Source organism: Sarcophilus harrisii, chromosome X (assembly GCF_902635505.1).
Source record: "Sarcophilus harrisii chromosome X, mSarHar1.11, whole genome shotgun sequence".
NCBI lineage: Eukaryota > Metazoa > Chordata > Mammalia > Dasyuromorphia > Dasyuridae > Sarcophilus > Sarcophilus harrisii.
The window spans coordinates 12,765,091-12,792,517 of record NC_045432.1 but is presented as its reverse complement, the minus strand read 5'-3'; the positions used below and the strand labels follow the sequence as shown (position 1 = coordinate 12,792,517).

The 27,427-nt window shown below is 53.7% G+C and overlaps 1 protein-coding gene and 2 long non-coding RNA genes across 9 annotated transcripts in view; 2 read left to right on the top strand and 1 right to left on the bottom strand.

The window, feature by feature from the left end:
- Window positions 1-27,427, bottom strand: part of ARHGAP4 (Rho GTPase activating protein 4) — a 40,413-nt gene that overhangs the window by 4,354 nt on the left and 8,632 nt on the right. The window contains exons 4-16 of one of the 3 annotated variants that reach the window (XM_031945154.1): window positions 25,837-25,899; window positions 25,305-25,493; window positions 4,522-4,650; window positions 4,168-4,389; window positions 2,940-3,041; window positions 2,603-2,794; window positions 2,426-2,510; window positions 2,211-2,238; window positions 1,630-1,732; window positions 903-963; window positions 603-680; window positions 386-520; window positions 165-270 (exon numbers count right to left, since the gene is read on the bottom strand). In XM_031945154.1, coding sequence (XP_031801014.1) covers window positions 165-270; window positions 386-520; window positions 603-680; window positions 903-963; window positions 1,630-1,732; window positions 2,211-2,238; window positions 2,426-2,510; window positions 2,603-2,794; window positions 2,940-3,041; window positions 4,168-4,389; window positions 4,522-4,650; window positions 25,305-25,493; window positions 25,837-25,899 — 1,493 coding nt within the window. Of the gene's footprint in view, window positions 1-164; window positions 271-385; window positions 521-602; window positions 681-902; window positions 964-1,629; window positions 1,733-2,210; window positions 2,239-2,425; window positions 2,511-2,602; window positions 2,795-2,939; window positions 3,042-4,167; window positions 4,390-4,521; window positions 4,651-7,968; window positions 8,137-25,304; window positions 25,494-25,590; window positions 25,747-25,836; window positions 25,900-27,427 lie in introns of those variants that run through there. The other 2 variants (XM_031945155.1, XM_031945156.1) reach the window with 2 other exon arrangements.
- Window positions 6,123-7,608, top strand: LOC116420382. Its single transcript, XR_004230662.1, has 3 exons — window positions 6,123-6,315; window positions 7,201-7,400; window positions 7,578-7,608. It is a non-coding gene; the product is annotated as an uncharacterized LOC116420382 (long non-coding RNA).
- On the top strand, window positions 15,421-22,270 carry LOC116420381. 5 transcript variants are annotated; one of them, XR_004230659.1, is made up of 5 exons: window positions 15,421-15,439; window positions 18,204-18,403; window positions 18,748-18,947; window positions 21,620-21,805; window positions 22,132-22,270. It is a non-coding gene; the product is annotated as an uncharacterized LOC116420381 (long non-coding RNA). The 5 variants fall into 5 exon arrangements; XR_004230660.1 differs by lacking the exon at window positions 15,421-15,439 and adding an exon at window positions 15,450-15,957; XR_004230657.1 differs by lacking the exon at window positions 15,421-15,439 and adding an exon at window positions 16,093-16,133.

Here is a 27,427-nt window from a genome sequence, read left to right as displayed (position 1 = left end):
CTTTCTGCCTTCCTGAAAAGAGGCCCATTCCTCCATCTCCCTGTCTCAGAAACTTGGGGCACATCCTGACCAGATGACCCTGTGTTGCTGATGACCTGGACGTGCCTTGGATGAGGGTGGGAAAGAAGTTACCCAAGGAATGGGGCTCGAGGGATGCTACTCACTGATTGAGAAAGGTGAAGAGATACCGGAGGACTACCAGCACCGGCCCTGGCAGGCGGCTCAGGATGCTCTTCACATGTTCTGCCCTTTCTCCAGGGCTCTCTCGCTCTGGAGGCCCCCAAAACCCCACCCCAGGTGTCTCATTACTCAGACTGCTCCCCCTCCCCCATCCAGCCTCCTCTCTAGTTCCTTCTCTTCCCAGCCTCGCCACCCACACACTCACCCACAGCAGCCAGCATCTCCCCAAACATCTCTGATGGGAAAAGTGGTGTCTCCAGGCCACGGAAATAGAGTTTTAGTACACCGGCCACAGAGTCCAAGTCATGGGCCGAGTAGCCCTCCACCAAGGGGTCCTCGCCTGGGTACAAACTCAGGGTTGGCCCAAGGATGCGCACCCCCGGCCATTTCTCCCACCCTTGCTTCCTTTCCTCTGTACCCACCTCTCTCAAAGGCATTCCGGATTTCTGTAACCCTGAGTTGTGCTCCAGGTACTCGGAAAATGCCCTCATGCTGAAGGCCTAGAGGCAAGACAAGGGGCATACTAAGTGTGGCTAAGACAGGAGGAGGGGACTCCAGGTGGTTTCCACCCAAATCCCAAGTCCCGAGGCCCCCGCCACCCAGAGTCCCAGCGATCCCCCCTCCCAGCGTCTGAGATGGGCATTCACCTCATCCCGAAATGGGGAGGGAAAAGAAAGGGCAGGTGAACCAAGGGGCGAGAGTGGGGACACAGGAGGCCTTACCGTGCAGATTGATGAAGCGGATACAGCTTTCAACTACCAGTGGAACAGCCTGACCTGAACTCTGGAGGTGGAAAGAAAGGAGGTGGGGGACTAATGGGAGATGACCAGCTGATGGAACTTCCTCCCCGATGGGACTGACGAAAAGCCTAGTCTCTCCTCCCCCCAAACTGCCAACAGTCAACAAGTGACTTTCCTAGGCCTCTCTCTCCTTAGAGTGTGCCCCGGTAGACTATGGGCTTCGGGAAGAAGAGAAGACAACCCCTAGTATCCAGATGGGCAGTTTAAGCTCCCAAAGAAAGGGATGTTCATACCTAGCAGGTGCAGAGACCCCCTCTACGGAGGGTCACAGATGCATTTACACACGCAGCTGGACCACTTTGCTCATTCCCACTTCATACAGGGGAACAGAGAGAGAAGGTATTTGTCCCACTGGACCACAAGGTCCTTGAGAGCAGGGGTCGAGGGACCTTTCTTTCCTTGCTTGCATCCCCAGAACTTAGCATGGGGCCTGGCACACAGTGGGCACTAAATAAATGCCTGTTGCTCACTTGGGCCTTCCACTTGCACAGTGAGTGCTTTTTCTGCAGTGACCTGTGGCATAGATGTATCTCTACCCAAAGGCACTTGGAGGCCTGACCCTGAGTCCTTCCCAAAGACCCCTGGGCCTGGGCCTGACTCCTGGCAGAATATGGACATGGAGACCCCTCCCCTTCTCTGTAGCTCATACCTGAATGAACTTCTGCATGTCTCCCGAAAAGAGTTTGTGGTTGTATTGGGAGCTAGGTCGAGGGCGACGGTTCCTTTGGGACCTGGTCATGGTACAGCGGGCCCTGAAATCAACACGGAACAGAATAAAATCACAGCCTGGCCGGGTCAAAGGGAGAGGAGGTTGGGGAGAGCCAGAGGCTGGGACCACCTGGGAGGCTGGGCCCCCTCAATACCTGGGGCTTTTCCCTTTCTAGAACCTCATAGATTTGAGGGCCCCCTCACCTCTGCCAAACACAGCTGAAACAGTCTAGTTTAACCCTTTCATTTTACAGGTAGGAAGCCTGAGAAAATCAGTGGCCCAAGGTCAGGCAGAGCCAAAGGCAGGACTAGCCTACTGGTGAATAGGAAGATGAGGCCTCAGAGGCAGTGTGGACAGTGAGAGTCATAGGACCTTAATTCGAATCCTGATTTTACCACTTATTGGCCACTTTCCTTGGGCCCCAATTCCCTCATCTGTAAAATAGAGGCTTTGAACTAGATGATCTCTAAGATCCCTTGTGGTTTTCAGTACAGGGCAGGGGATTCCTCCAGGAGACTCACCGAGACTCATCACAAGCTTCCTTGTTGCCTGTGAGGACAAGAGAAAAGCGACTTAGCATTGAACCAGAAACAAATGGACTAGAGCTGACCTTGGACTAGAGAGCTGGGGCGGGGCAGAGGCTGAAGGGGAAGTAGAGGCTGAGACAGGCTGAGGCTGAGGGGCAGAACTGGAGTGGGGTAGGGTAGGGGCTGGGAAAAGCTGGGGACAGGCCCACCTCTCAAAATGGCCTCCTGTAGTTTCTCATGTTTTGCTTGCAGTTTGGCGAGGATGCTTCTGCAGCTCAGATATTCTTGCAGTTTCTGTGGGACCCAAGAGATGGAGTGGTTAAGTTGTGACTCTTGTGACCCTGGTAGCCCTGAGCTACCTAGGCCCCTGCTCCTTTGGCCCTCACCAGGATATAGAAGGTCTCCATCTCTTGCTGCTGGCCACGTCTCCGGGCCAGCTGCCGAAAGCCAGGGTCAGAGCCTGTGGATCTGAGCGACTCGGTGGACGGGCTGGCCTGAAAAGCATCTAGCATATCGCTATCATCGGAGGAGGCCTGATCCAGCAGGGACTGCAGGCTGGCCTGCAGTGTCTTATTGACCTGAGGGTGGGAATCAATGGAACAGCTCTGAGGGCCACATTAGGTGACAGGAAGAAGACTTGAGAGAGTCTGGAGGGGCTGGTCCCCTGCTGGGAGGTCCTGGCTCTCTCCCTTCCCATCAGGTCCTGAGCTACTGAGTGCCTACCTCCCCAGTCTCAATGTTCTGTTGATCCAGGCGGGTTTGGATATTCTTGGCTCGGGGAAGGATTTCATCTTCCAGATCTACGGGCACTTGAACCTCAGATACCTGCGAGGTTGACAATGGGACAGCAGGAAACAACAGGAAAAAGGCCAGTAAGGAATGGGTGGAACGTGGGCCCCATGAAGAGAAGGGATGGGGCTACTTTAATCTCCCCCCTAGGGCAGGAAGGGAATCCAAAAGCATTTATTTGATTAGCCAGAGAGACATCCCGTTATGAGCCGCTAACTTCCTGCTTCTGGAGTGGAGGCAAAACTCCCAGAAATCAGCCTGCGCTCAGAAGGCTGTAATTCCAATCAGGGCCTCAGTTCCTATCAGCTGCTAAAGGAAAACTCAAGGGGAAGCGAGAGACCTAATAACAAGTGGCTTTTCCTGGTGTGCTTGTGGGATAGGATGACAAATCAAGGACCAGGTCAAAAGAGGGAGAGAGACAGAGGAAAGGAAGGAGAAAAAGATCGAGACAAGGGAGTAAGGAAGGAGGGAGAAAAGGGAGAGAGAGATGGAGGAAGGAAGGGGGAGGGAATGAGATGTGAGGCCCATACACTAGAGGTCACCCTATCCCACCCCAGGGAGTTACCCTACAGCTGGCCATCTTTCCCCAATGATCAGACTAACTTTTATCAACAGCTTTTCACCTGCTCCCAATGGTAAACCTTCAGGGCTCTGTTCTATGTGAGAAAACCAGAGTAGGCCCAAAAGCCAATTATTTTTGAAAGTACCGATTCAAAAATCAGTACTCGGCCCACGGGGTTCACCAGAGGTGCCCACCTTGGGAAAGCGCCACTCCAAAGGATTTGTGCCCATACTTGGCTGAATTAATGAGATCTACATATTTGAGAGAGATGTAGAATTTTCACTGTCAAGTTGCATTAGACTTGGGGAAAGAGCCACCCATTGTGGCTCCATCAAGGCCTCCTTATACGGTGGCTTACTACTTCCATCTGGTGGCGGCATTTCCAAAATGCAGAAAGCCCATTATTAAGGCCCAAAAAGGACCTTTGGGTCAGAATAAAGACAGTTTCCTAGAACCGCAACACTGAAAGGGACTTTTAATATCCCTGAATTTTACTGATAAGGAAACTAAGACCCAGATAAGGGTGGGCAGGTTTTTGGATCGGGGGGGGGGGCCTAAAGGGAGGGTAGAATTCAGGGCTGGGACAGGAGCCTTCTTCACCTCGTCCCCTTCATAGGGCTGGTATTCAAATCGGAGAGGTGGGCAGAAGGCTGAAGCGTGGAACTCCAGCACTTTGCTTTTGTCTCCTTCTGGGTCCAGGGTGTCCAGGGCTACGTCCAGTCTGCTGGAGCCCTGACCAGGGGAGGTCTTGGCCCGGGTCACAGCTGATGTGTAGCCACGCAGAACCTTGCCCAGAGCCAAGTGGAATCCCAGATCACTGCACTGCAGGGGACGAAAGGCAAGGAGCCCCTCAGCAGGTCGGCCCCTAAACTGGGCCCATTCTCTACCCCTAAAGCAGGCCCACCCGCCCCAACACCCAAGCCAGACCACCCTCCCCTAGTCCCCAGCACTTACTTCCACTATAGCAACGGCGTCTCGCAGGTAGTAGTTGCTGACTGCTGCGTTGGCGCTGGCCAAGCTGAGCAGATACTCGTTCCGAGCCTTGGTACACTTCAGTTTGTGTTCTAAGAACTTGGCTTGGCGCTGCTCGAGAAACACAGAAGAGACCCGCATCGGCACGGGGGACCTCGGCGATCCCTCAGGATAGGGGACAAAAGGGCGCAGAGGGAGGGCTGGGGGTACGTGCTCATCTTCCTGGCACTGTGCCCCCTCGGCCACTTCCTCATCCATGTCTAGCTGTTTCCTTTTTGGGAGAAGTTAAGAGTGTCCACCAGAAAGAGGAGCACAGGCTTCACTCTGCCATGGCTAGCCACCACAGAAGAACAGTAGTTAGGACAGAACATAGTACATGTCACAGAAGCCCAGGAACCATGGAGATAGAACCCTGACAAAAACAGTCTAACCCCCACCAGACTGAGGCCGGCAACGGAATCTCAGAGGGGGAAGGTTCCCTAGGTGCACAGTTGGGAAGAGTCAAATCAGAATTCCAATACTGATCTCCTGACTCCCAAATGTCCAGGATTTCCCCCGACTGGGCTGGGGTAGAGGGCCCGATTTCTGGCCGAGAGCACGCCTCTCCTGACCCCAAATTGGCCAGGACCGGAGGGAGGGAAAAGAGAAAAGCAAGGGCCAGTCTCACAATCACATAGAAGTGCAGAGCCAGCAAACAATGACTTAGGTCACCCGAGCTGCAGTCAGGGAGTGACTCCTACTCCACCTAAACTCAAAAGCACCCACAAACCCCTCACAGAATCACTTCACTGTCGTCCACTAGGAAAAGCTACTTCCCATGAAGGTAAATGAGCACCACCCAACCTCACTCTCACCTCAAAACCTGCACACTCAACTGCCCAGGCTCTAGCTTCCGTTTAACTCTCTTCTCTATTAACTCAGGATGCCCCCAAAAAGTGAGTGAACTTCCCCTGGCCCCAACATCTGCGCACACAGTGGCACTGACGCCCTGCTGTGAAGACCTGACACTGAGGTACCCTTGCCCACTACCCACTGGGCAGCCTAGGCACCCTAACAGTTTACATACCCTCTTTTCTAGTAAGCCAGGATTACCACCCCCAAAGTAAATGAGCTTCCCCTGCCCGCAATATCTGCCCACTGAGCAGCCCTGACCGTCGGCTGTGAATACCTAACAATGAAACACCATTGCCCACTGCCCATTGGGCAGCCCAGGCACCCTAACAGTTTGCATACCCTCTTTTCTACTAGCCCAGGCTTACCACCCCCAAAGTAAATGAGCTTCGCCTGCCCGCAATATCTGCCCACTGAGCGGCCCTGGTGCCCTGCTACTAAGACTAACACATTGCTCTGTTCCACTTCTGCTAAGACTGGACAATGAGATGCCTTGGCCCCTGCCCATTGGGTGAACAAGTTCCCCAAACCCCCTTAATTTCCCCTTTACTACTAGGCCAGGCTTACCACCCGAAAGTAAATAAGCTTCTCCTGCCCCCAGTTATCTACCCACTGAGCAGCACTGGGCCCCGACCTCTAAGACATGTGCAGTGGGCAGCCCAGGCCCCTTAATCCCCGCCATTTCAACCTTCTTTACTAGGCCAGGCCACCTCCAAAAAGTGACTGAGCTTCCCCTGACCTCAACATCTGCCCACTCAGTGGCCCTGACTCTCTGCTATGAAGACCTAACAATGAGGCACCACTACCCACTGCCCATTGGGTAGCCCAGGCATCCTAACTATTTCCATGCCTTCTTATCTACTAGGCCAGGCTTACCACCCCAAAGTGAGTGAGCTTTCCCTGCCACCAACATCTGCCCACTGAGTTGTCCTGACCCGCTGCTCTGAAGAAGTAACAATGAGCTGGCCTCGCCCCTGGTGACACTGAGTTTACCTTGCCCACTGCCCATTGTGCCTAACCGTTTCCATGACTCCTTTTATAATAGGCCAGGCTTACCAACCCAAAGTGAGTGAACTTCCCCTGCCCCAAATATCTGCCCACTGACAGCCCTGGTACCCTGCTACTAAGACTAACACATTGTTCTGTCCAATTTCTGCTAAGACTGGACATTGAGATGCCTTGGCCACTGCCCATTGGGCAAACAAGGCCCCCAAACCCCCTTAATTTCCCCTTTTCTACTAGGTCAGGCTTACCACCCCAAAGTAAATGCTTTCCCTACCACCAACATCTGCCCACTAAGCAGCCCGGACCCTCTGCTGTGAAGACCTAACAATGAGGCAACACTGCCCACTGCCTATTGGGCAGCCCAGGCATCCAAACTGTTTCCATGCCCTCTTTTCTACTAGGCCAGGCTTACCACCCGAAAGTGAGTGAGCTTCCCGTGCCCCTAACATCTGCCCACTGAGCGGCCCTGGTGCCCTGCTACTAAGACTAACACGTTACTCTGTCCCACTTCTTCTAAGACCGCACATTGAGTTGCGTTGACCCCTGCCCCTTGGGCAAACAAGGCCGCCAAACCCCCTTAATTTCCTTTTTTCTACTAGGCCAGGCTTAGCACCCCAAACTGAGTGAGCTTCCCCTACCCCCAATATTTGCTCACTGAGCACCTCTAACCCCCCGCTGTGAAGATGTAACAGTGAGGCACCCCTACCCACTGCCCATTGGGCAGCCCAGGCATCCTAATTGTTTCCATGTCTCCTTTTCTACTAGGCCAGGCTTACCACCCCAACGTGAGTGAGCTGCTCCTGCCCCCAACATCTGCCCACTGAACAGCCCTGACCCCCTGCTCTGAAGACATAACAATAAGCTGGCCTCGCCCCTGGTGACACTGAGGTTACCTTGCCCACTGCCCATTGTGCCTAACCGTTTCCATGCCTCCTTTTCTACTAGGCCAGGCTTACCACCCCAAAGTGAGTAAACTTCCCCTGCCCCAAATATCTGCCCACTGACAGCCCTGGTGCCCTGCTACTAAGACTAACACATTGTTCTGTCCCACTTCTGCTAAGACTGGACATTGAGATGCCTTGGACCCTGCCCATTGAGGGAACAACGCCCCCAAACCCCCTTAATTTCCCCTTTTCTACTAGGCCAGGCTTACCACCCCAAAGTGAGTGAGCTTCCCCTGCCCCAACCCCCTTAATTTCCCCTTTTCTACTAGGCCAGGCTTACCACTCCAAAGTAAATAAGCTTCTCCTGCCCCCAGCTATCTACCCACTGAGCAGCACTGGGCCCCGACCTCTAAGACATGTGCAGTGGGCAGCCCAGGCCCCTTAATCCCCGCCATTTCAACCTTCTTTACTAGGCCAGGCCACCTCCAAAAAGTGACTGAGCTTCCCCTGACCTCAACATCTGCCCACTCAGTGGCCCTGACCCTCTGCTGTGAAGACCTAACAATGAGGCACCACTGCCCACTGCCTATTGGGCAGCCCAGGCATCCAAACCGTTTCCATGCCCTCTTTTCTACTAGGCCAGGCTTACCACCCCAAAGTGAGTGAGCTGCTCCTGCCCCCAACATCTGCCCACTGAGTGGCCCTGACCCCCCTGCTCTGAAGACCTAACAATGAGCTGGCCTCGCCCCTGGTGACACTGAGGTAACCTTGCCCACTGCCCATTGTGCCTAACCGTTTCCATGCCTCCTTTTCTACTAGGCCAGGCTTACCACCCCAAACTGAGTGAGCTCCTCCTGCCCCCAATTATCTGCACACTGAGCAGCCCTAGCCCCCCTACCATTAAGATGTGGGCAGTGGGCAGCCAAGGCACCTTAATCACCTCCATTTCCCCCTTCTCTACTAGGCCAGGCCAACTCCAAAAAGTGAGGGAGCTTCCCCTGCCCCCAATATCAACCCACTGAGCGACCCTGACCCTCTGCTGTGAAGACCTAACAATGAGGCACCACTACCCACTGCCCATTAGGCAGCCCAGGCACCCTAACAGTTTCCATGCCTTCTTATCTACTAGGCCAGGCATACCACCCCAAAGTGAGTGATCTTTCCCTGCCCTCAACATCTGCCCACTGAGTGGTCCTGACCCCCTGCTCTGAAGACCTAACAATGAGCTGGCCTCGCCCCTGGTGACACTGGGGTTTTTGCCCTGCCCTTGCCCTCCTTTCCACCTCCTTTCTCGGGGCTTAACCCCAAACTGGGTGAGCTTCCCCTGACCCCAAAATCTCCCACTGAACAGCTCGGCCCTACTGTGAAGGCGTAACATGGGTCCCACTACCCATTCAGGGCCCAGGCATCTTGCTCTCCTTTACTGGAACACCACCCCAACGTGAGTGAGCTGCTCCTGCCCCCAACATCTGCCACTGGGCAGCCCCTGCCCCCTTCGAGACTAAATACTGGCCCTCGCCCCGGTGACACTGGGTTACCTTGCCCCCCCATTATCTAACCGTTTCCTGCCTCCTTTTCTGCTGGAGGCTTACCAACCAAAGTGGTGAACCCCTGCCCCCAAATATCTGCCCACTGACAGCCCTGGTGCCTGCTACTAAGACTAACAATTGCTCTGTCCCTTCTGCTAAGACTGGACATTGGATGCCTTGGCCCCTCCATTGGGAACAACCCCAAACCCCTTAATTTCCCCTTTTCTCCTAGGGAACTTACCACCCCAAAGTGGTGTGCTTCCCTTGCCCCCATCTGCCCACGGGCGCCCTGGTGCCCTGCTACTAAGATAACCGTTACTCTGTCCCACTTCTTCTAAGGCGGACATTAAGCTGCCCCCTGCCCATTGGGGGTCCCCCAAACCCCTTAATTTCCCCTTTTCTACAAGGAGGCTTACCCCCCAAACGTTGAGCCCCCTAACATTTTGCCCACTGGCAGCTCTGACCATGCTGAAGGCGTAACAGTGGGGCACCCCACCCACTGCCCATTGGGCCCATCAAGTTTCCTGTTCCCTTTCTACTAGGTGGGCTTACCACCCCAACTGGGAGCTGCTCCTGCCCCAACATCTGCCCATGGGGCCCTGACCCCCTGCTCAAGACATAACAAAAGCTGGCCTCGCCCCTGGTGACACTGGGGACCTTGCCCTGGTTTGTGCTAACCGTTTCCAGCCTCCTTTTCTAGGCCACTTAAAGTGAGTGCTTCCCCTGCCCCAAATTCTGCCCACTGACAGCCCTGGTGCCCCTGCTACTAAGACTAACAACTGTCCCACTTCTGAAGACTGGCATTGAGATGCCTTGGACCCTCCCATTGAGGCAACCCCCAAACCCCTTAATTTCCCCTTTTCTACTGGCCAGGCTTTGAAAGTAAATGCTTCTCCCCCCGTTTCTCCCTGGGCAGCACTGGGCCCGACCTCTAAGACATGGCAGTGGGGGCCCCACCCTTAATCCCCCCATTTCAACCTTCTTTACTGGAGGACCTCCAAAAGTTCTGGGCTTCCCTTGACCTCAACAGCCCCTCAGTGGCCCCTGCTCCTCCTTGAAGACCTAACAGGGCCTCCCCTGAACTTTGGGCGCCCGGCATCTAATTTTCCATGCCTTCTTATCTACTGGGCCAGGCACCACCCCAAAGTGGTGGCCCTGCTAACATCTGCCCTGGGGCCCTGGTGCCCTGCTACTAAGACTTTCGTTACTCTGTCCCCTTCTTCTAAGACTGGCATTGGGCACCTTGGCCCCTGCCCATTGGGTGTGCTCAAAACATAATTTCCCCCTACAAGGTCAGGCCCCCCCAAATAAGTTTCCACCACCAACATCTGCCCACTAATCAGCCCAGGCTCTGGGAGACCTAACTTGGCACCACTCCCACCTTTGGCCCGGCATCAAACTTCCCCCTCTTTTCTCTAGGAGGGCACCACCCCAAATGGTGGCTGTCCTGCCCCCAACATCTGCCCACTGGTGGCCCCTAACCCCCTGCTCTGAAGACCCTAACAATGAGCTGGCCTTCGCCCCTGGTGACACTGAGGGTAACCTTGCCCACTGCCCATTGTGCCTAACCGTTTCCATGACTCCTTTTATAATAGGCCAGGCTTACCAACCCAAAGTGAGTGAACTTCCCTGCCCCAAATATCTGCCCACTGACAGCCCTGGTACCCTGCTACTAAGACTAACACATTGTTCTGTCCAATTTCTGCTAAGACTGGACATTGAGATGCCTTGGCCACTGCCCATTGGGCAAACAAGGCCCCCAAACCCCCTTAATTTCCCCTTTTCTACTAGGTCAGGCTTACCACCCCAAAGTAAATGCTTTCCCTACCACCAACATCTGCCCACTAATCATCCCCGACGCTCTGCTGTGAAGACCTAACAATGAGGCAACACTGCCCACTGCCTATTGGGCAGCCCAGGCATCCAAACCGTTTCCATGCCCTCTTTTCTACTAGGCCAGGCTTACCACCCCAAAGTGAGTGAGCTCCTCCTGCCCCCAATTATCTGCACACTGAGCAGCCCTAGCCCCCTACCATTAAGATGTGGGCAGTGGGCAGCCAAGGCCCCTTAATCACCTCCATTTTCCCCTTCTCTACTAGGCCAGGGACCTCCAAAAAGTGAGGGAGCTTCCCCTACCCCCAATATCTACCCACTGAGCGACCCTGACCCTCTGCTGTGAAGACCTAACAATGAGGCACCACTACCCACTGCCCATTGGGCAGCCAGAGCACCTCTAACAGTTTCCATGCCTTCTTATCTACTAGGCCAGGCTTACCACCCCAAAGTGAGTGATCTTTCCCTGCCCTCAACATCTGCCCACTGAGTGGTCCTGACCCCCTGCTCTGAAGACCTAACAATGAGCTGGCCTCGCCCCTGGTGACACTGAGGTTACTTTGCCCACTGCCCATTGTGCCTAACCGTTTCCATGCCTCCTTTTCTACTAGGCCAGGCTTACCACCCCAAACTGGGTGAGCTTCCCCTGACCCCAAAATCTGCCCACTGAACAGCTCTGACGCCCTGCTGTGAAGACGTAACAGTGAGGCACCCCTGCCCACTCCCCATTCGGGAGCCCAGGCATCCTAATAGTTTCCATGTCTCCTTATCTACTAGGCCAGGCTTACCACCCCAAAGTGAGTGATCTTTCCCTGCCCTCAACATCTGCCCACTGAGTGGTCCTGACCCCCTGCTCTGAAGACATAACAATGAGCTGGCCTCGCCCCTGGTGACACTGAGGTTACCTTGCCCACTGCCCATTATTCCTAACCGTTTCCATGCCTCCTTTTCTGCTAGGCCAGGCTTACCAACCCAAAGTGAGTGTGCTTCCCGTGCCCCTAACATCTGCCCACTGAGCGGCCCTGGTGCCCTGCTACTAAGACTAACACGTTACTCTGTCCCACTTCTTCTAAGACTGGACATTAAGCTGCCTTGGCCCCTGCCCATTGGGCGAACAACGCCCCCAAACCCCCTTAATTTCCCCTTTTCTACAAGGCCAGGCTTACCACCCCAAACTGATTGAGCATCCCCTGCCCCCCAACATTTGCCCACTGAGCAGCTCTGACTCCCTGCTATGAAGACGTAACAGTGAGACACCCCTACCCACTGCCCATTGGGCAGCCCAGGCATCCTAATTGTTTCCATGTCTCCTTTTCTACTAGGCCAGGCTTACCACCCCAACGTGAGTGAGCTGCTCCTGCCCCCAACATCTGCCCACTGAACAGTGCTGACCCCCTGCTCTGAAGACCTAACAATGAGCTGGCCTCGCCCCTGGTGACACTGAGGTTACCTTGCCCACTGCCCATTATTCCTAACCGTTTCCATGCCTCCTTTTCTACTAGGCCAGGCTTACCACCCCAAAGTAAAGGAGCTTCTCCTGCCCCCAAGATCTGCCCACTGGGCAGCTCTTACCCTCTGTTGTGAAGACTTAACAAAGAGGCACCTTTGCGAACTGCCCATCGAGCAGCCCAGGCACCCTAACCGTTTCCATTCCCTCTTTTCTACTAGGCCAGGCTTACCACCCCAAATTAAATGAGCTTTTCCTGCCCCCAATATCTGCCTACTGAGCGGCCCTGGTGCCCTGCTGCTAAGACTAACATGTAGCTCTGTCCCACTTCTACTAAGACCGGACATTGAGCTGCGTTGACCCCTGCCCATTGGGCAAACAAGGCCGCCAAACCCCCTTAATTTCCTTTTTTCTACTAAGCCAGGCTTACCACCCCAAACTGAGTGAGGTTCCCCTGGCCCCAAAATTTGCCCCTGTTGTGAAGACATTAACAGTGAGACACCCCTACCCACTTCCCATTGGGCAGCCCAGGCATCCTAATTGTTTCCATGTCTCCTTTTCTACTAGACCAGGCTTACCACCCCAATGTCAGTAAGCTCCTCCTGCCCCCAATTATCTGCACACTGACCAGCCCTAGCGCCCTACCATTAAGATGTGGGCAGTGGCCAGCCCAGGCCACTTAATACCCCCCATTCCCCATTCTCTAGTAGGCCAGGCCACTTCCAAAAAGTGAGTGAGCTTCCTCTGCCCGCAATATCTGCCCATTGAGCACCCCTGAACCTCTTCTGTAAAGACCCAAAAATGTGGCACGACTACCCACTGCCCATTGGGAAGCCCAGGCATCCTAATTGTTTCCATGCCTCCTTTTCTACTAGGCCAGGCTTACCACCCCAAAGTGACTGAGCTTCCTGTGCCCCCAACATCTGCCCACTGAGCAGCTCTGACCCCCTGTTGTGAAGACATAACAGTGAGGCACCTCTACCCACTGCCCATTGGGCAGCCCAGGCGCCCTGTTTCCATGCCCTCTTTTTGTACTAGGCCAGGCTTACCACCCCAAAGTGAGTGAACTTCCCCTGCCCCAAATATCTGCCCACTGACGGCCCTGGTGCCCTGCTACTAAGACTAACACATTGCTCTATCCCACTTCTGCTAAGACTGGACATTGAAATGCCTTGGCCCCTGCCCACTGAGCGAACAACGCCCCCCAAACCCCCTTAATTTCCCCTTTTCTACTAGGCCAGGCTTACCACCCCAAAGTAAGTGAGCTTCTCCTGCCCCCAAGATCTCCCCGTTGGGCAGCTCTTACCCTGTGCTATGAAGACCTAACAATGAGGCACCTTTGCCCACTGCCCAGTGGGCAGCCCAGGCACCCTAACTGTTTCATTGCCCTCTTTTCTACTAAGCCAGACTTACCACCTCAAAGTAAATGAGCTTCTCCTGTCCCCAATATCTGCCCACTGAGCGGCCCTGGTGCCCTGCTAATAAGAGTAACGCATTGCTCTGTCCAACTTCTGCTAAGACTGGACATTGAGATGCCTTGGCCACTGCCCATCGGGTAAACAACGCCCCCAAACCCCCTTGATTTCCTTTTTTCTGCTAGGCCAGCCTTACCACCCCAAAGTGAGTGAGCTCCTCCTGCCCCCAATTATCTGCACACTGAGCAGCCCTAGCCCCCTACCATTAAGATGTGGGCAGTGGGCAGCGAAGGCCCCTTAATCACCTCCATTTCCCCCTTCTCTACTAGGCCAGGCCACGTCCAAAAAGTAAGGGAGCTTCCCCTGCCCCCAATATCTACCCACTGAGCGACCCTGAACCTCTGCTGTGAAGACCTAACGATGAGGCACCACTACCCACTGCCCATTGGGCAGCCCAGGCACCCTAACAGTTTGCATACCCTCTTTTCTACTAGCCCAGGCTTACCACCCCCAAAGTAAATGAGCTTCGCCTGCCCGCAATATCTGCCCACTGAGCGGCCCTGGTGCCCTGTTACTAAGACTAACACATTGCTCTGTCCCACTTCTGCTAAGACTGGACAATGAGATGCCTTGGCCCCTGCCTATTGGGTGAACAAGGTCCCCAAACCCCCTTAATTTCCCCTTTTCTACTAGGCCAGGCGTACCACTCCAAAGTAAATAAGTTTCTCCTGCCCCCAGTTATCTACCCACTGAACAGCACTGGGCCCCGACCTCTAAGACATGTGCAGTGGGCAGCCCAGGCCCCTTAATCCCCGCCATTTCAACCTTCTTTACTAGGCCAGGCCACCTCCAAAAAGTGACTGAGCTTCCCTTGATCTCAACATCTGCCCACTCAGTGGCCCTGACTCTCTGCTATGAAGACCTAACAATGAGGCACCACTGCCCACTGCCCATTGGGCAGAGCAGGCATCCAAACCATTTCCATGCCCTCTTTTCTACTAGGCCAGGCTTACCACCCCAAAGTGAGTGAGCTTCCCCTACCCCTAACATCTGCCCACTGAGCGGCCCTGGTGCCCTGCTACTAAGGCTAACACATTGCTCTGTCCAACTTCTGCTAAGACTGGACATTAAGCTGCCTTGGCCCCTGCCCATTGGACAAACAACGCCCCCAAACCCCCTTAATTTTCCCTTTTCTACAAGGCCAGGTTTACCACCCCAAACTGAGTGAGCTTCTCCTGCCCCCAACATTTGCCCACTGAGCAGTTGTGACCCCCTGCTGTAAAGACGTAACAGTGAGACACCCCTACCCACTGCCCATTGGGCAGCCCAGGCATCCTAATTGTTTCCATATCTGCTTTTCTACTAGGCCAGGCTTACCACCCCAACGTGAGTGAGCTGTTCCTGCCCCCAACATCTGCCCACTGAACAGCCCTGACCCTCTGCTATGAATACCGAACAATGAGGCACCACTGCCCACTGCCCATTGGGCAGACCAGGAATCCAAACCGTTTCCATGCCCTCTTTTCTACTAGACCAGGCTTACCACCCCAAAGTGACTGAGCTTTCTGTGCCCGTAACATTTGCCCACTGAATGGCCCTGATGCTCTACTATGAATACCTAACAATGAGGCACAACTACCCACTGCCCACTGGGCAGCCCAGGCATCCAACTGTTTCCATGTCTCCTTTTCTACTAGGCCAGGCTTACCACCCCAACGTGAGTGAGCTGCTCCTGCCCCCAACATCTGCCCACTGAACAGCCTGACCCTCTGCTGTGAAGACCTAACAATGAGCTGGCCTCGCCCCTGGTGACACTGAGGTACCCTTGCCCACTGCCCATTGTGCCTAACCATTTCCATGCCTCCTTTTCTACTAGGCCAAGCTTACCACCCCAAAGTGACTGAGCTTCCTGAGCCCCTAATATCTGCCCACTGAGCGGCCCTGGTGCCCTGCTACTAAGACTAACACGTTGTTGTGTCCCACTTCTGCTAAGACCGGACATTGAGCTGCCTTGGCCCCTGCCCATTGGGCGAACAAGGACCCCAAACCCCCTTAATTTCCCCTTTTCTACTAGGCCAGGCTTAGAACCCCAAAGTGAGTGAGCTGCTCCTGCCCCCAACATCTGCCCACTGAGTGGCACTGACCCCCTGCATTGAAGACCTAACAATGAGCTAGCCTCGCCCCTGGTGACACTGAAGTAACCTTGCGCACTGCCCATTGTGCCTAACCGTTTCCATGCCTCCTTTTCTGCTAGGCCAGGCTTACCACCCCAAAGTAAGACAGCGGCTCCTGGTCCCAACATCTGCCCACTAAGTGGCCCTGGTGCCCTGCTACTAAGACGTGTGCAGTGGGCAGCCCAGGTCCCTTAATCCCCTGATTCCCCCTTCTCTACTAGGCCAGGCCACCCCCAAAAAGTGAGCTTCCCCTGTCCCCAATATCTGCCCACTGAGTGGCCCTGACCCCCTGCATTGAAGACCCAACAATGAGCTGCCCTTGCCCCTGGTGACACTGAGGTACCCTTGCCCACTGCCCATTATGCCTAACCTTTTCCATGCCTCCTTTTCTACTAGGCCAGGCTTACCACCCCAAAGTGAGTGAGTTTCTCCTGCCCCCAACATCTGCCCACTGAACAGCCCTGACCCTCTGCTGTGAAGACCTAACAATGAGTTGGCCTCGCCCGTGGTGACACTGAGGTACCCTTGACCTCTGCCCATTGTGCCCAACCGTTTCCATGCCTCCTTTTCTACTAGGCCAGGCTTACTAACCCAAAATGACTGAGCTTCCTGTGCCCCCAATATCTGCCCACTAAGCACCCTGCTGCCCTGCAACTAAGACTAACACATTGCTCTGTCCCACTTCTGCTAAGACCAGACATTGAGCTGCCTTGGCCCCTGCCCATTGGGCAAACAAGGCCCCCAAACTCCTTTAATTTCCCCTTTTCTACTAGACCAGGCGTACCAGGCCAAAATAAATGCTTTCCCTACCAACAACATCTGCCTACTAAGCAGCCCCGACCCTCTGCTGTGAAGACCTAACAATAAGGCACCACTGCCCACTGCCCATTGGGCAGCCCAGGCATCCAAACCGTTTCCATGCCCTCTTTTCTACTAAGCCAGACTTACCACCCCAAAGTAAATGAGCTTTCCCTACCGCCAACATCTGCCCACTGAGCAGCCCTGACCCTCTGCTGTGAAGAACTAACAATGGGGCACCACTGCCCACTGCTCATCGACCAGCCCAGGCACCCTAACTGTTTCATTGCCCTCTTTTCTACTAAGCCAGGCTTACCACCCCAAAGTAAATGACCTTCTCCTGCCCCCAATAACTGCCTACTGAGCGGCCCTGGTGCCCTGCTGCTAAGACTAACATGTAGCTCTGTCCCACTTCTACTAAGACCGCACATTGAGCTGCGTTGACCCCTGCCCATTGGGCAAACAAGGCCGCCAAACCCCCTTAATTTCCTCTTTTCTACTAGACCAGGCTTACTACCCCAAAGTCAGTGAGCTCCTCCTGCCCCCAATTATCTGCACACTGAGCAGCCCTAGCCCTATACCATTAAGATGTGGGCAGTGGGCAGCCAAGGCCCCTTAATCACCTCCATTTCCCCCTTCTCTACTAGGCCAGGCCACCTCCAAAAATTGAGGGAGCTTCCCCTGCCCCCAATATCTACGCACTGAGCGACCCTGACCCTCTGCTGTGAAGACCTAACAATGAGGCACCACTACCCACTGCCCATTGGGCAGCCCAGGCACCCTAACAGTTTCCATGCCTTCTTATCTACTAGGCCAGGCTTACCACCCCAAAGTGAGTGATCTTTCCCTGCCCTCAACATCTGCCCACTGAGTGGTCCTGACCCCCTGCTCTGAAGACATAACAATGAGCTGGCCTCGCCCCTGGTGACACTGAGGTTACCTTGCCCACTGCCCATTGTGCCTAACCGTTTCCATGCCTCCTTTTCTACTAGGACAGGCTTACGACCCCAAAGTAAAGGAGCTTCTCCTGCCCCCAAGATCTGCCCACTGGGCAGCTCTTACTCTCTGTTGTGAAGACCTAACAAAGAGGCACCTTTGCCAACTGCCCATCGAGCAGCCCAGGCACCCTAATCGTTTCCATGCCCTCTTTTCTACTAAGCCAGACTTACCACCCCAAAGTAAATGAGCTTTCTCTACCGCCAACATCTGCCCACTGAGCAGCCCTGACCCTCTGCTGTGAAGACCTAACAATGAGGCACCACTGCCCACTGCTCATCGACCAGCCCAGGCACCCTAACTGTTTCTATTCCCTCTTTTCTACTAACCCAGTCTTACCACCCCAAAGTAAATGAGCTTCTCCTGCCCCCAATATCTGCCTACTGAGCGGCCCTGGTGCCCTGCTGCTAAGACTAACATGTAGCTCTGTCCCACTTCTACTAAGACCGCACATTGAGCTGCGTTGACCCCTGCCCATTGGGCAAACAAGGCCGCCAAACCCCCTTAATTTCCTTTTCTCTACTAGGCCAGGCTTAGCACCCCAAACTGAGTGAGCTTCCCCTGCCCACAACATTTGCCCACTGAGCAGCTCTGACCCCCTGTTGTGCAGACATTAACAGTTAGGCATCTCTACCCACTGCCCATAGGCAGCCCAGGCATGCTAGCTGTTTCCATGTCTCCTTTTCTACTAGGCCAGGCTTACCACCCCAACGTGAGTGAGCTGCTCCTGCCCCCAACATCTGCCCACTGAACAGCCCTGACCCCCTGCTCTGAAGACATAACAATGAGCTGGCCTCGCCCCTGGTGACACTGAGGTTACCTTGCCCACTGCCCATTGTGCCTAACCGTTTCCATGCCCTCTTTTCTACTAGGCCAGGCTTACCACCCCAAAGTGAGTGAGCTTCCAATGCCCCTAACATCTGCCCACTGAGCAGCCCTGGTGCCCTGCTACTAAGACTAACACTTTGCTCTGTCCCACTTCTGCTAAGACCAGACATTGAGCTGCCTTGGCCCCTGCCCATTGGGTGAACAACGCCCCCAAACACCCTTAATTTCCCCTTTTCTACTAGGCCAGGCTTATCACCCCAAAGTGAGTGAGCTTCCCCTGACCCCAAAATCTGCCCACTGAGCACCTCTAACCCCCCGCTGTGAAGATGTAACAGTGAGGCACCCCTACCCACTGCCCATTGGGCAGCCCAGGCATCCCAATTGTTTCCATGTCTCCTTTTCTACTAGGCCAGGCTTACCACCCCAACGTGAGTGAGCTGCTCCTGCCCCCAACATCTGCCCACTGAACAGCCCTGACCCCCTGCTCTGAAGACATAACAATGAGCTGGCCTCGCCCCTGGTGACACTGAGGTTACCTTGCCCACTGCCCATTATGCCTAACCGTTTCCATGCCTCCTTTTCTACTAGGCCAGGCTTACCACCCCAAAGTAAAGGAGCTTCTCCTGCCCCCAAGATCTGCCCAATGGGCAGCTCTTACCCTCTGCTGTGAAGACCTAACAAAGAGGCACCTTTGCCAACTGCCCATCAAGCAGCCCAGGCACCCTAACCGTTTCCAAGCCCTCTTTTCTACTAAGCCAAGCTTACCACCCCAAAGTAAAAGAGCTTCACCTGCCCCCAACATCTGCCCACTGAGCGGCCCTGGTGCCCTGCTGCTAAGACTAACACGTTGCTAAGTCCGACTTCTGCTAATACTGGACATTGAGATGCCTTGGCCTCTGCCCATTGGGCAAACAAGGCCGCCAAACCCCCTTAATTTCCTTTTTTCTACTAGGCCAGGCTTACCACCCCAAAGTGAGTGAGCTCCTCCTGCCCCCAATTATCTGCACACTGAGCAGCCCTAGCCCTATACCATTAAGATGTGGGCAGTGGGCAGCCAAGGCCCCTTAATCACCTCCATTTCCCCCTTCTCTACTAGGCCAGGCCACCTCCAAAAAGTGAGGGAGCTTCCCCTACCCCCAATATATGCCCACTGAGCGACCCTCACCCTCTACTATGAAGACCTAACAATGAGGCACCATTACCCACTGCCCACTGGGCAGCCCAGGCATCCTAACTGTTTCCATGCCTCCTTTTCTACTAGGCCAGGCTTACCACCCCAAAGTAACTGAGCTTCCTGAGCCCCTAACATCTGCCCACTGAGCGGCCCTGGTGCCCTGCTACTAAGACTAACACGTTCTGTCCCACTTCTGCTAAGACCGGACATTGTGCTGCCTTGGCCCCTGCCCATTGGGCGACCAAGGCCCCGAAACCCCCTTAATTTCCCCTTTTCTACTCGGCCAGGCTTACCACCCCAAAGTAAAGCAGCTTCTCCTGCTCCCAACATCTGCCCACTGAGTGGCACTGACCCCCTGCATTGAAGACCTAACAATGAGCTAGCCTCGCCCCTGGTGACACTGAGTTACCGTTGCCCACTGCCCGTTGTGCCTAACCGTTTCCATGCCTCCTTTTCTGCTAGGCCAGGCTTACCACCTCAAAGTAAAAGAGCGGCTCCTGCCCCCAACATTTGCCCACTAAGCGGCCCTGGTGCCCTGCTACTAAGACGTGTGCAGTGGGCAGCCCATGTCCCTTAATCCCCTCCATTTCCCCTTCTCTACTACGACAGGCCACCCCCAAAAAGTGAATGAGTTTCCCCTGTCCCCAATATCTGCCCACTGAGTGGCCCTGACCCCCTGGATTCAAGACCTAACAATGAGCTGCCCTTGCCCCTGTACTTAGGTACCCTTGCCCTGCCCATTTCTTTTCCATGCCTCCTTTTCTACTAGGCCAGACACCACCCCAAAGTAGGTGGAGTTTCTCCCCCCAACATCTGCCCACTGACACATGACCCCTACTGGGCGTTACCACCCTAAAGTAAATGAGCTTCCCCTACCGTCAACATCTGCCCCCTAAGTGGCCCTGGTGCCCTGCTACTAAGAAGTGTGCAGTGGGCAGCACAGGACCCTTAATCCCCTCCATTCCCCCTTCTCTACTAGGCCAGGCCACCCCCAAAAACTGAGTGAGCTTCCCCTTCCCCCAATATCTGCCCCCTGAGAGGCCCTGACCCTCTACTATGAAGACCTAACAATGAGGCACCACTACCCACTGCCCACTGGGCAGCCCAGGCATCCTAACTGTTTCCATGCCTCCTTTTCTACTAGGCCAGGCTTACCACCCCAAAGTAACTGAGCTTCCTGAGCCCCTAACATCTGCCCACTGAGCGGCCCTGGTGCCCTGCTACTAAGACTAACCGTTCTGTCCACTTCTGCTAGACCCGGACATTGTGCTGTCTTGCCCACTGTTGGGACCAAGGCCCCAAACTTAATTTCCCCCTTTTCTTTCAGGCCAGGCTTACCACCCCAAAGTAAAGCAGCTTCTCCTGCTCCCAACATCTGCCACTGAAGTGGACTGACCCCCTAGGTGAAGACCTAACATTTGAAGGCTAGCCCGCCCCTGGTGACACTGAGGTTACCCGTTGCATGCCCGTGTGCCTAACCGTTTCCATGCCTCCCTTTTCTGCTAGGCCAGGCACCACCTCAAAGTAAGGCGCTCCTGCCCCCAACATTTGCCCACTAAGCGGCTGGTTGCCCTGCTACTAAGGCTTGCAGTGGGCAGCCCTGTCCTAATCCTCCATTTCCCTTCTCTACTAGAGGCACACCCCAAAAGTGATGAGTTTCCCCTGCCCCAATATCTGCCCACTGGGGCCCCTGACCCCCTGTTAAGACCTAACAATGGCTGCCTTGCCCTTGTGACAGTGAGGTAACCTTGCCCACTGCCCATTATGCCTAACCGTTTCCATGCCTCCTTTTGTGCTAGGCCAGGCTTACCACCCCAAAGTAAATGAGCTGCTCCTGCTCCCAACATCTGCCCACTAAGCGGCCCTGGTGCCCTACTACTAAGACATGTGCAGTGGGCAGCCCAGGTCCCTTAATCCCCTCCATTCCCCCTTCTCTACTGGGCCAGGCCACCCCCAAAAAGTGAGTGAGTGTCTCCTGCCCCCAACATCTGCCCACTGAGCAGCTCTGACCCCCTGCTGTGAAGACGTAACAGTGAGACACCCCTACCCACTGCCCATTGGGCAGCCCAGGCATCCTAACTGTTTCCATGTCTCCTTTTCTACTAGGCCAGGCTTACCACCCCAACGTGAGTGAGCTGCTCCTGCCCCCAACATCTGCCCACTGAACAGCCCTGACCGTCTGCTGTGAAGACCTAACAATGAGGCACCACTCCCCACTGCCCATTGGGCAGCCCAGGCATCCAAACCGTTTCCATGCCCTCTTTTCTACTAGGCCAGGCTTACCACCCCAAAGTGAGTGAGCTTCTCCTGCCCCCAACATCTGCCCACTGAGTGGCCCTGACCCCCTGCATTGAAGACCTAACAATGAGCTGCCCTTGCCCCTGGTGACACTGAGGTTACCTTGCCCACTGCCCAATGTGCCTAACCGTTTCCATGCCTCCTTTTCTACTAGGCCAGGCTTACCACCCCAAAGTGAGTGAGTTTCTCTTGCCACCAACATCTGCCCAGTGAGCAGGTCTGACCCCCTGCTGTGAAGATGTAACAGTGAGACACCCCTACCCACTGCCCATTGGGCAGCCCGGGCATCCTAATTGTTTCCATGTCTCCTTTTCTACTAGGCCAGGCTTACCACCCCAACGTGAGTGAGCTGCTCCTGCCCCCAACATCTGCCCACTGAACAGCCCTGACCGTCTGCTGTGAAGACATAACAATGAAACACCACTGCCCACTGCCCATTGGGCAGCCCAGGCATCCAAACCGTTTCCATGCCCTCTTTTCTACTAGGCAAGGCTTACCACCCCAAAGTGGCTGAGCTTCCTGTGCCCCTAACATCTGCCCACTGAGCGGCCCTGGTGCCCTGCTACTAAGACTAACACTTTGCTCTGTCCCCCTTCTGCTAAGACCGGACATTGAGCTGCCTTCGCCCCTGCCGATTGGGCGAACAAGGCTCCCAAACCCCCTTAATTTCCCCTTTTCTACTAGGCCAGGCTTAGCACCCCAAAGTGAGTGAGCTGCTCCTGCCCCCAACATTTGCCCACTGAGTGGCCCTGACCCCCTGCTCTGAAGACCTAACAATGAGCTGGCCTCGCCCCTGGTGACACTGAGGTACCCTTGCCCACTGCCCATTGTCCCTAACCGTTTCCATGCCTCCTTTTCTACTAGGCCAGTCTTACCACCCCAAAGTAAATGAGCTTCCCCTGCCGTCAACATCTGCCCACTAAGCGGCCCTGGTGCCCTGCTACTAAGACGTGTGCAGTGGGCATCCATGCCCCCTTAATCCCCTCCATTCCCCCTTCTCTACTAGGCCAGGCCACCTCTAAAAAGTGAGTGAGCTTCCCCTGCCCCCAACATCTGCACTGAGCGGCCCGACCCTCTGCTTTGAAGACCTAACAATGAGGCACCCCTCCCCACTCCCCATTGGGCAGCCCATGCACCCTAACCGTTTCCATGCCCTCTTTTTAACTAGGCCAGGCCACCTCTAAAAAGTGAGTGAGCAGCTCCTGCCCCCAACAATTGCCCACTGAGTGACCCTGACCTCCTGCTGTGAAAACCTAACAATGAGCTGCCCTGGCTCTCTGCTGTTATCACCTGGCAATGAGGTTCCCTGGCCCCTACCCCCAAGACTGGCCACTGAGTGGCCCAGGCCCCCTAAAGGCTTATGTGTCTCTTTTTCTCTTAGATCGGAATTCCCCCTGAAAGAGTAAGTGGGCTCTCGCTGTCACCTGGCCCCTCATTGCTAAGACTAAGGAGTTTCCCTAGTGCCCTGCTGCAAATACCTGACAATGAGATGCCCTGGGTCCCCACCAAGACATGCCTATTGGGCAGCACAGGCCCCTATGCCCCTCCATCTCTCCTTCTCTAATAGACAAGGCTGTCCCTTAAAAAGTGAGGGAGCTCCCTCTGCCCCCAACACCAGCCCACTGATCTGCCCTGGGCCCCCACTTCTAAGACTTGACAACGAGCGGCCGTATCCCCGGCCTGATGGGCAGCCCAAGTCCCCTAACACCCTCTGTCTCCCCATCTTTATTGGGCCAGGCTGTGCCCCAAAAGTGAGCTATCCCTTGTCCCCAACACCTGCCCTGGACCCCTGCTGCTGAGACAAGTGGGTTGCCCTGACCCCCTGCTACTAAGACTTGACACTGAGCTGCCCTGGCTCCCTGCCCATAAGACCTACCCACTGGAAAGTCCAGGACCCAAAACACCCTTCATCTTCCCTTCTCTACAAGGACAGGCAGCCCCCCAAAAAGGAGTATGGAACCCCTGGCCCCAACACCTGTTCCGTGAGATGCCCTGGTCCCTGCACCCAAAACCTTCCCACTGGACAACCCAGGCAGCTTCAAACCCCTCCCTTTCCCCTTCGTTACCAGGCCAGCCTGCCCCCCCAAAAGTGAGTGAGCCCCCCCTGTCACCAACACCTGCCTACTGAGAGGCCTGGCCCCCCGCTGCTAGGAATCATGAGCTGCCCCCGGCCCCTGCTACTGCGACCTGACATTGAGCTGCCCCAGGGCCTTTGGGCAACCCAAGCCCCCTAACCCCCTCCATCTCCCCTTCTGTATTAGGCCAGGCTGCCCCCTCAAAAAGTGAGTGAGCTCGCCCAGGCCACTTCAACCCCTCCTTTTCCCCTTCTCTACTAGGCCACAATGCCCCTCAAAAAGTGAGAGAGCTCCCCCTGCTCCCAAGACCTGTCCACTCAGCTGACCTGGTCCCCTACTGCTAAGCCCTCTGACACTGAGCTGCCCTTGACCCTTGCTCCCAAGACCTGCCCACTGGGCAGCCCAGACCCCCTAACTCTCTCCGTTTCCCCTTTTCTATTAAGCCAGGCTTTCCCCCCAAAAATGTGTGAGCTCCCCATCTCCAATACCTGCCCACTTAGGTACCCTGGCTCCCTGCTGCTGAGACCTGACAATCAGTTGCCCTGGAATCCTGGCCACAACACCTGCCCACTGGGCAGCCCAGGCTCCCTAAACCCCTCCTTTTCCCCCTCTCTACTAGGCCAGACTGCCCCAAAAAGTTGAGTGACCTCCGCCTGTTCCCAACACTTGCCCACCTGCTGCTACAACTAATGAGTTGCCCTGGCCCCCCGACCACAAGATCTGCCTTCTGGGCCACCCAGGCCCCTACTCCCTGGGTTTCCCTTTCTTTACTGGGCCATGCTGCTCCCCAAAAAGTGAACAAGCTCTCCATCCCCAATACCTGCCCATTGAGCTACCCCGGTCTCCTACTACTGAGACCTGACAATCAACTGCCCTGGCATCCTGCCCTTATTACCTGCTCACTGGGCAGCCCGGGCCACCTAACCCCCATTCGCTACTAAGCCAAGCTATCCCCCCCAAAAAAGTGAGTGAGCTTCCCCTACCCCCAGCACCTGCCCATTGAGCTACCTTGATCTTCTGCTAATATTAATGAGTTGCCCTGGCCCCCTGCTGCTAAGATCTGACCACAAGTTGCCCTTGAAACTTATCCCCAAGTTCTGCCTACTGTGCAGCCCAGGCCCCCTAACCCCATTTCCCCTTTTCTACTAGGCGAAGCTGCCCCCGCCAAATGAGTGAGCTTCCCCTTCCCCTGCCCCCAATATCTAACCACTTAGCTGTTCCGGCTCCCTGATGCCAAGATCTACCAATGAACTGCCCTCGTCTCTTACCCCCAAGACCCAATTGTTGAACTGTCCGGGCCCCCTAGGCCCCTCCCCCCCACCTTCTCTACTAGAGCAGACTGCCCCCATAAAAGTGAGCTTCCCCTGCCCCAAAGAGCTTCCCACTGGACTGCCCTGGCCCCTTGCCCCTTTTGCTACCTTCTCTACTAGGCGCCCGCCCTTTTTGAGGGAGGTTCTTCGGGAAGGACCCTTGCCGTGGCCATCCCCAACTTGTGAGGGGCTGAACTCCCCGCGACCAGCTCGCTTCTCCTCTTGCCGCTCGGCCTCTCTCAGTTTTCCCTCGGAATTCACGCTCTCCGCTCTGTACGTCTGGTAGGTTTTCATGGCCTGTGGAAAAGCAGAAGTAAAAGTAAAGTCGTGACACTGACCGCTGAGCTTTCTGGCACCTCCATCCACAAAGGGTTTGTCCATCTAGAAGTTATACCCCCTTAGTCTTTCTTTTCTGGGGGGCTGGGAGGGCCAACCAGGAGGGCCAGTAAAGCAAGACCACTCCCTACAGGACCAGTGCAGAGAACTGATCTTGGCAGGTACTGCTCACATTAGACCAGGAGGCAATCATGTCACAGAGGGCTAGCTTCCTAATCCTTGGAGATGGAAGAGTCCTTAGCGACGGGAAAATGAAGACCCTCTCCCCCATTGTAGCGCCCCGCCCCCAGGCCAACCCTCTCACCATCTGTAGCTCTGACACCACTTTGAGCAGCTCTTCCTGTAACTGCTGTTCCAGATCTTTACTCTAAGGAGGAAGGAGGGAAGTGGGCATCACTGACCACAGGGCTGTCCTGGTCCCCAGGGCAGTGCCCACCTAGCTCCTTTATAAACCTGCCAGATAAAGGCCACACTCTGGGGGCTAGCCCCATCACCTACAGCTCCCACTGTGCCCACCCTATGCTCTGCTCGGCCTAATTTGTGTTTTCTTGGAGTACTCAAGCACGCCCCGCTATGCTCACACACACACACACAAACACACAAAACATACACACTCATACATACAAATATGTATGCGCACAAAAACACATACACTCACAAAAATAAATGTACATATACACTTAAACACATACATAGATATATTCACACAAACACACTTAAACATACAAAAATCAATACACAAACATACTAAAACACACTTAGACACAAATATACACACACATAAACACACATATACACACAAAAATAAATGTACCTACACACTAAAACGTACACACCAATATATGTACACACAAGAATAAATGTACATATACACTAAAATATAAACAATACACAAAAATATAGAAACATTCATGTACACCCACAAAAATAAACATACATACACACTAAAACATACACACATATACACACACTCATATATACGCACAAAAATAAATGTACCTACACACTAAAACATACACACGAATATATATGTACACACAAGAATAAATGTACATATACACTAAAATATACACAATACACAAAAATATAGAAACATTCATGTACACCCACAAAAATAAACATACATACACACTAAAACATACACATATGCACACATATTCACATACAGAAAATGTACACACACATACATACAAAAAATAAATGTACACACACTAAAACTTACACACGAATATATGTACACACAAGAATAAGTGTACACATACACTAAAATATATACAATACACAAAAATATAGAAACATTCATGTACACCCACAAAAATATACATACACACTAAAACATACACACATATACACACACTCATATACACAAAATGTACACACACTCATATACACACAAAAATAAATGTATACACACTAAAACACACATTCATACACAAAAAAATATAAGCATTCATATAAACATAATGTACAGAAACACTCACATACACAAAAATATACACACAGAAAACTACAAAAATATACACTTAGACACATATATACAAACATTCATATATAAACACAAAACTAAATGTACACACACACACAAAAATAAACACACACACACAAATACTCATGTATACACACAAAAATAAGTGTATATACACACTAAAACATACACATTCAAACAAATATATACATATAAACACTCATCTATACACACAAAATAAACACATACACCCATATACACAAAAATCTATACATATAAATACACAGACACAAAAATAAATGTACATATATGCTTAAATACACAAACACATATATACCTAATACACATAAATAGGTACACACATAAATACACTTAAATATACATACTACACACTAAAACATAGACACATACAAACCAAGTTCACTGCTGC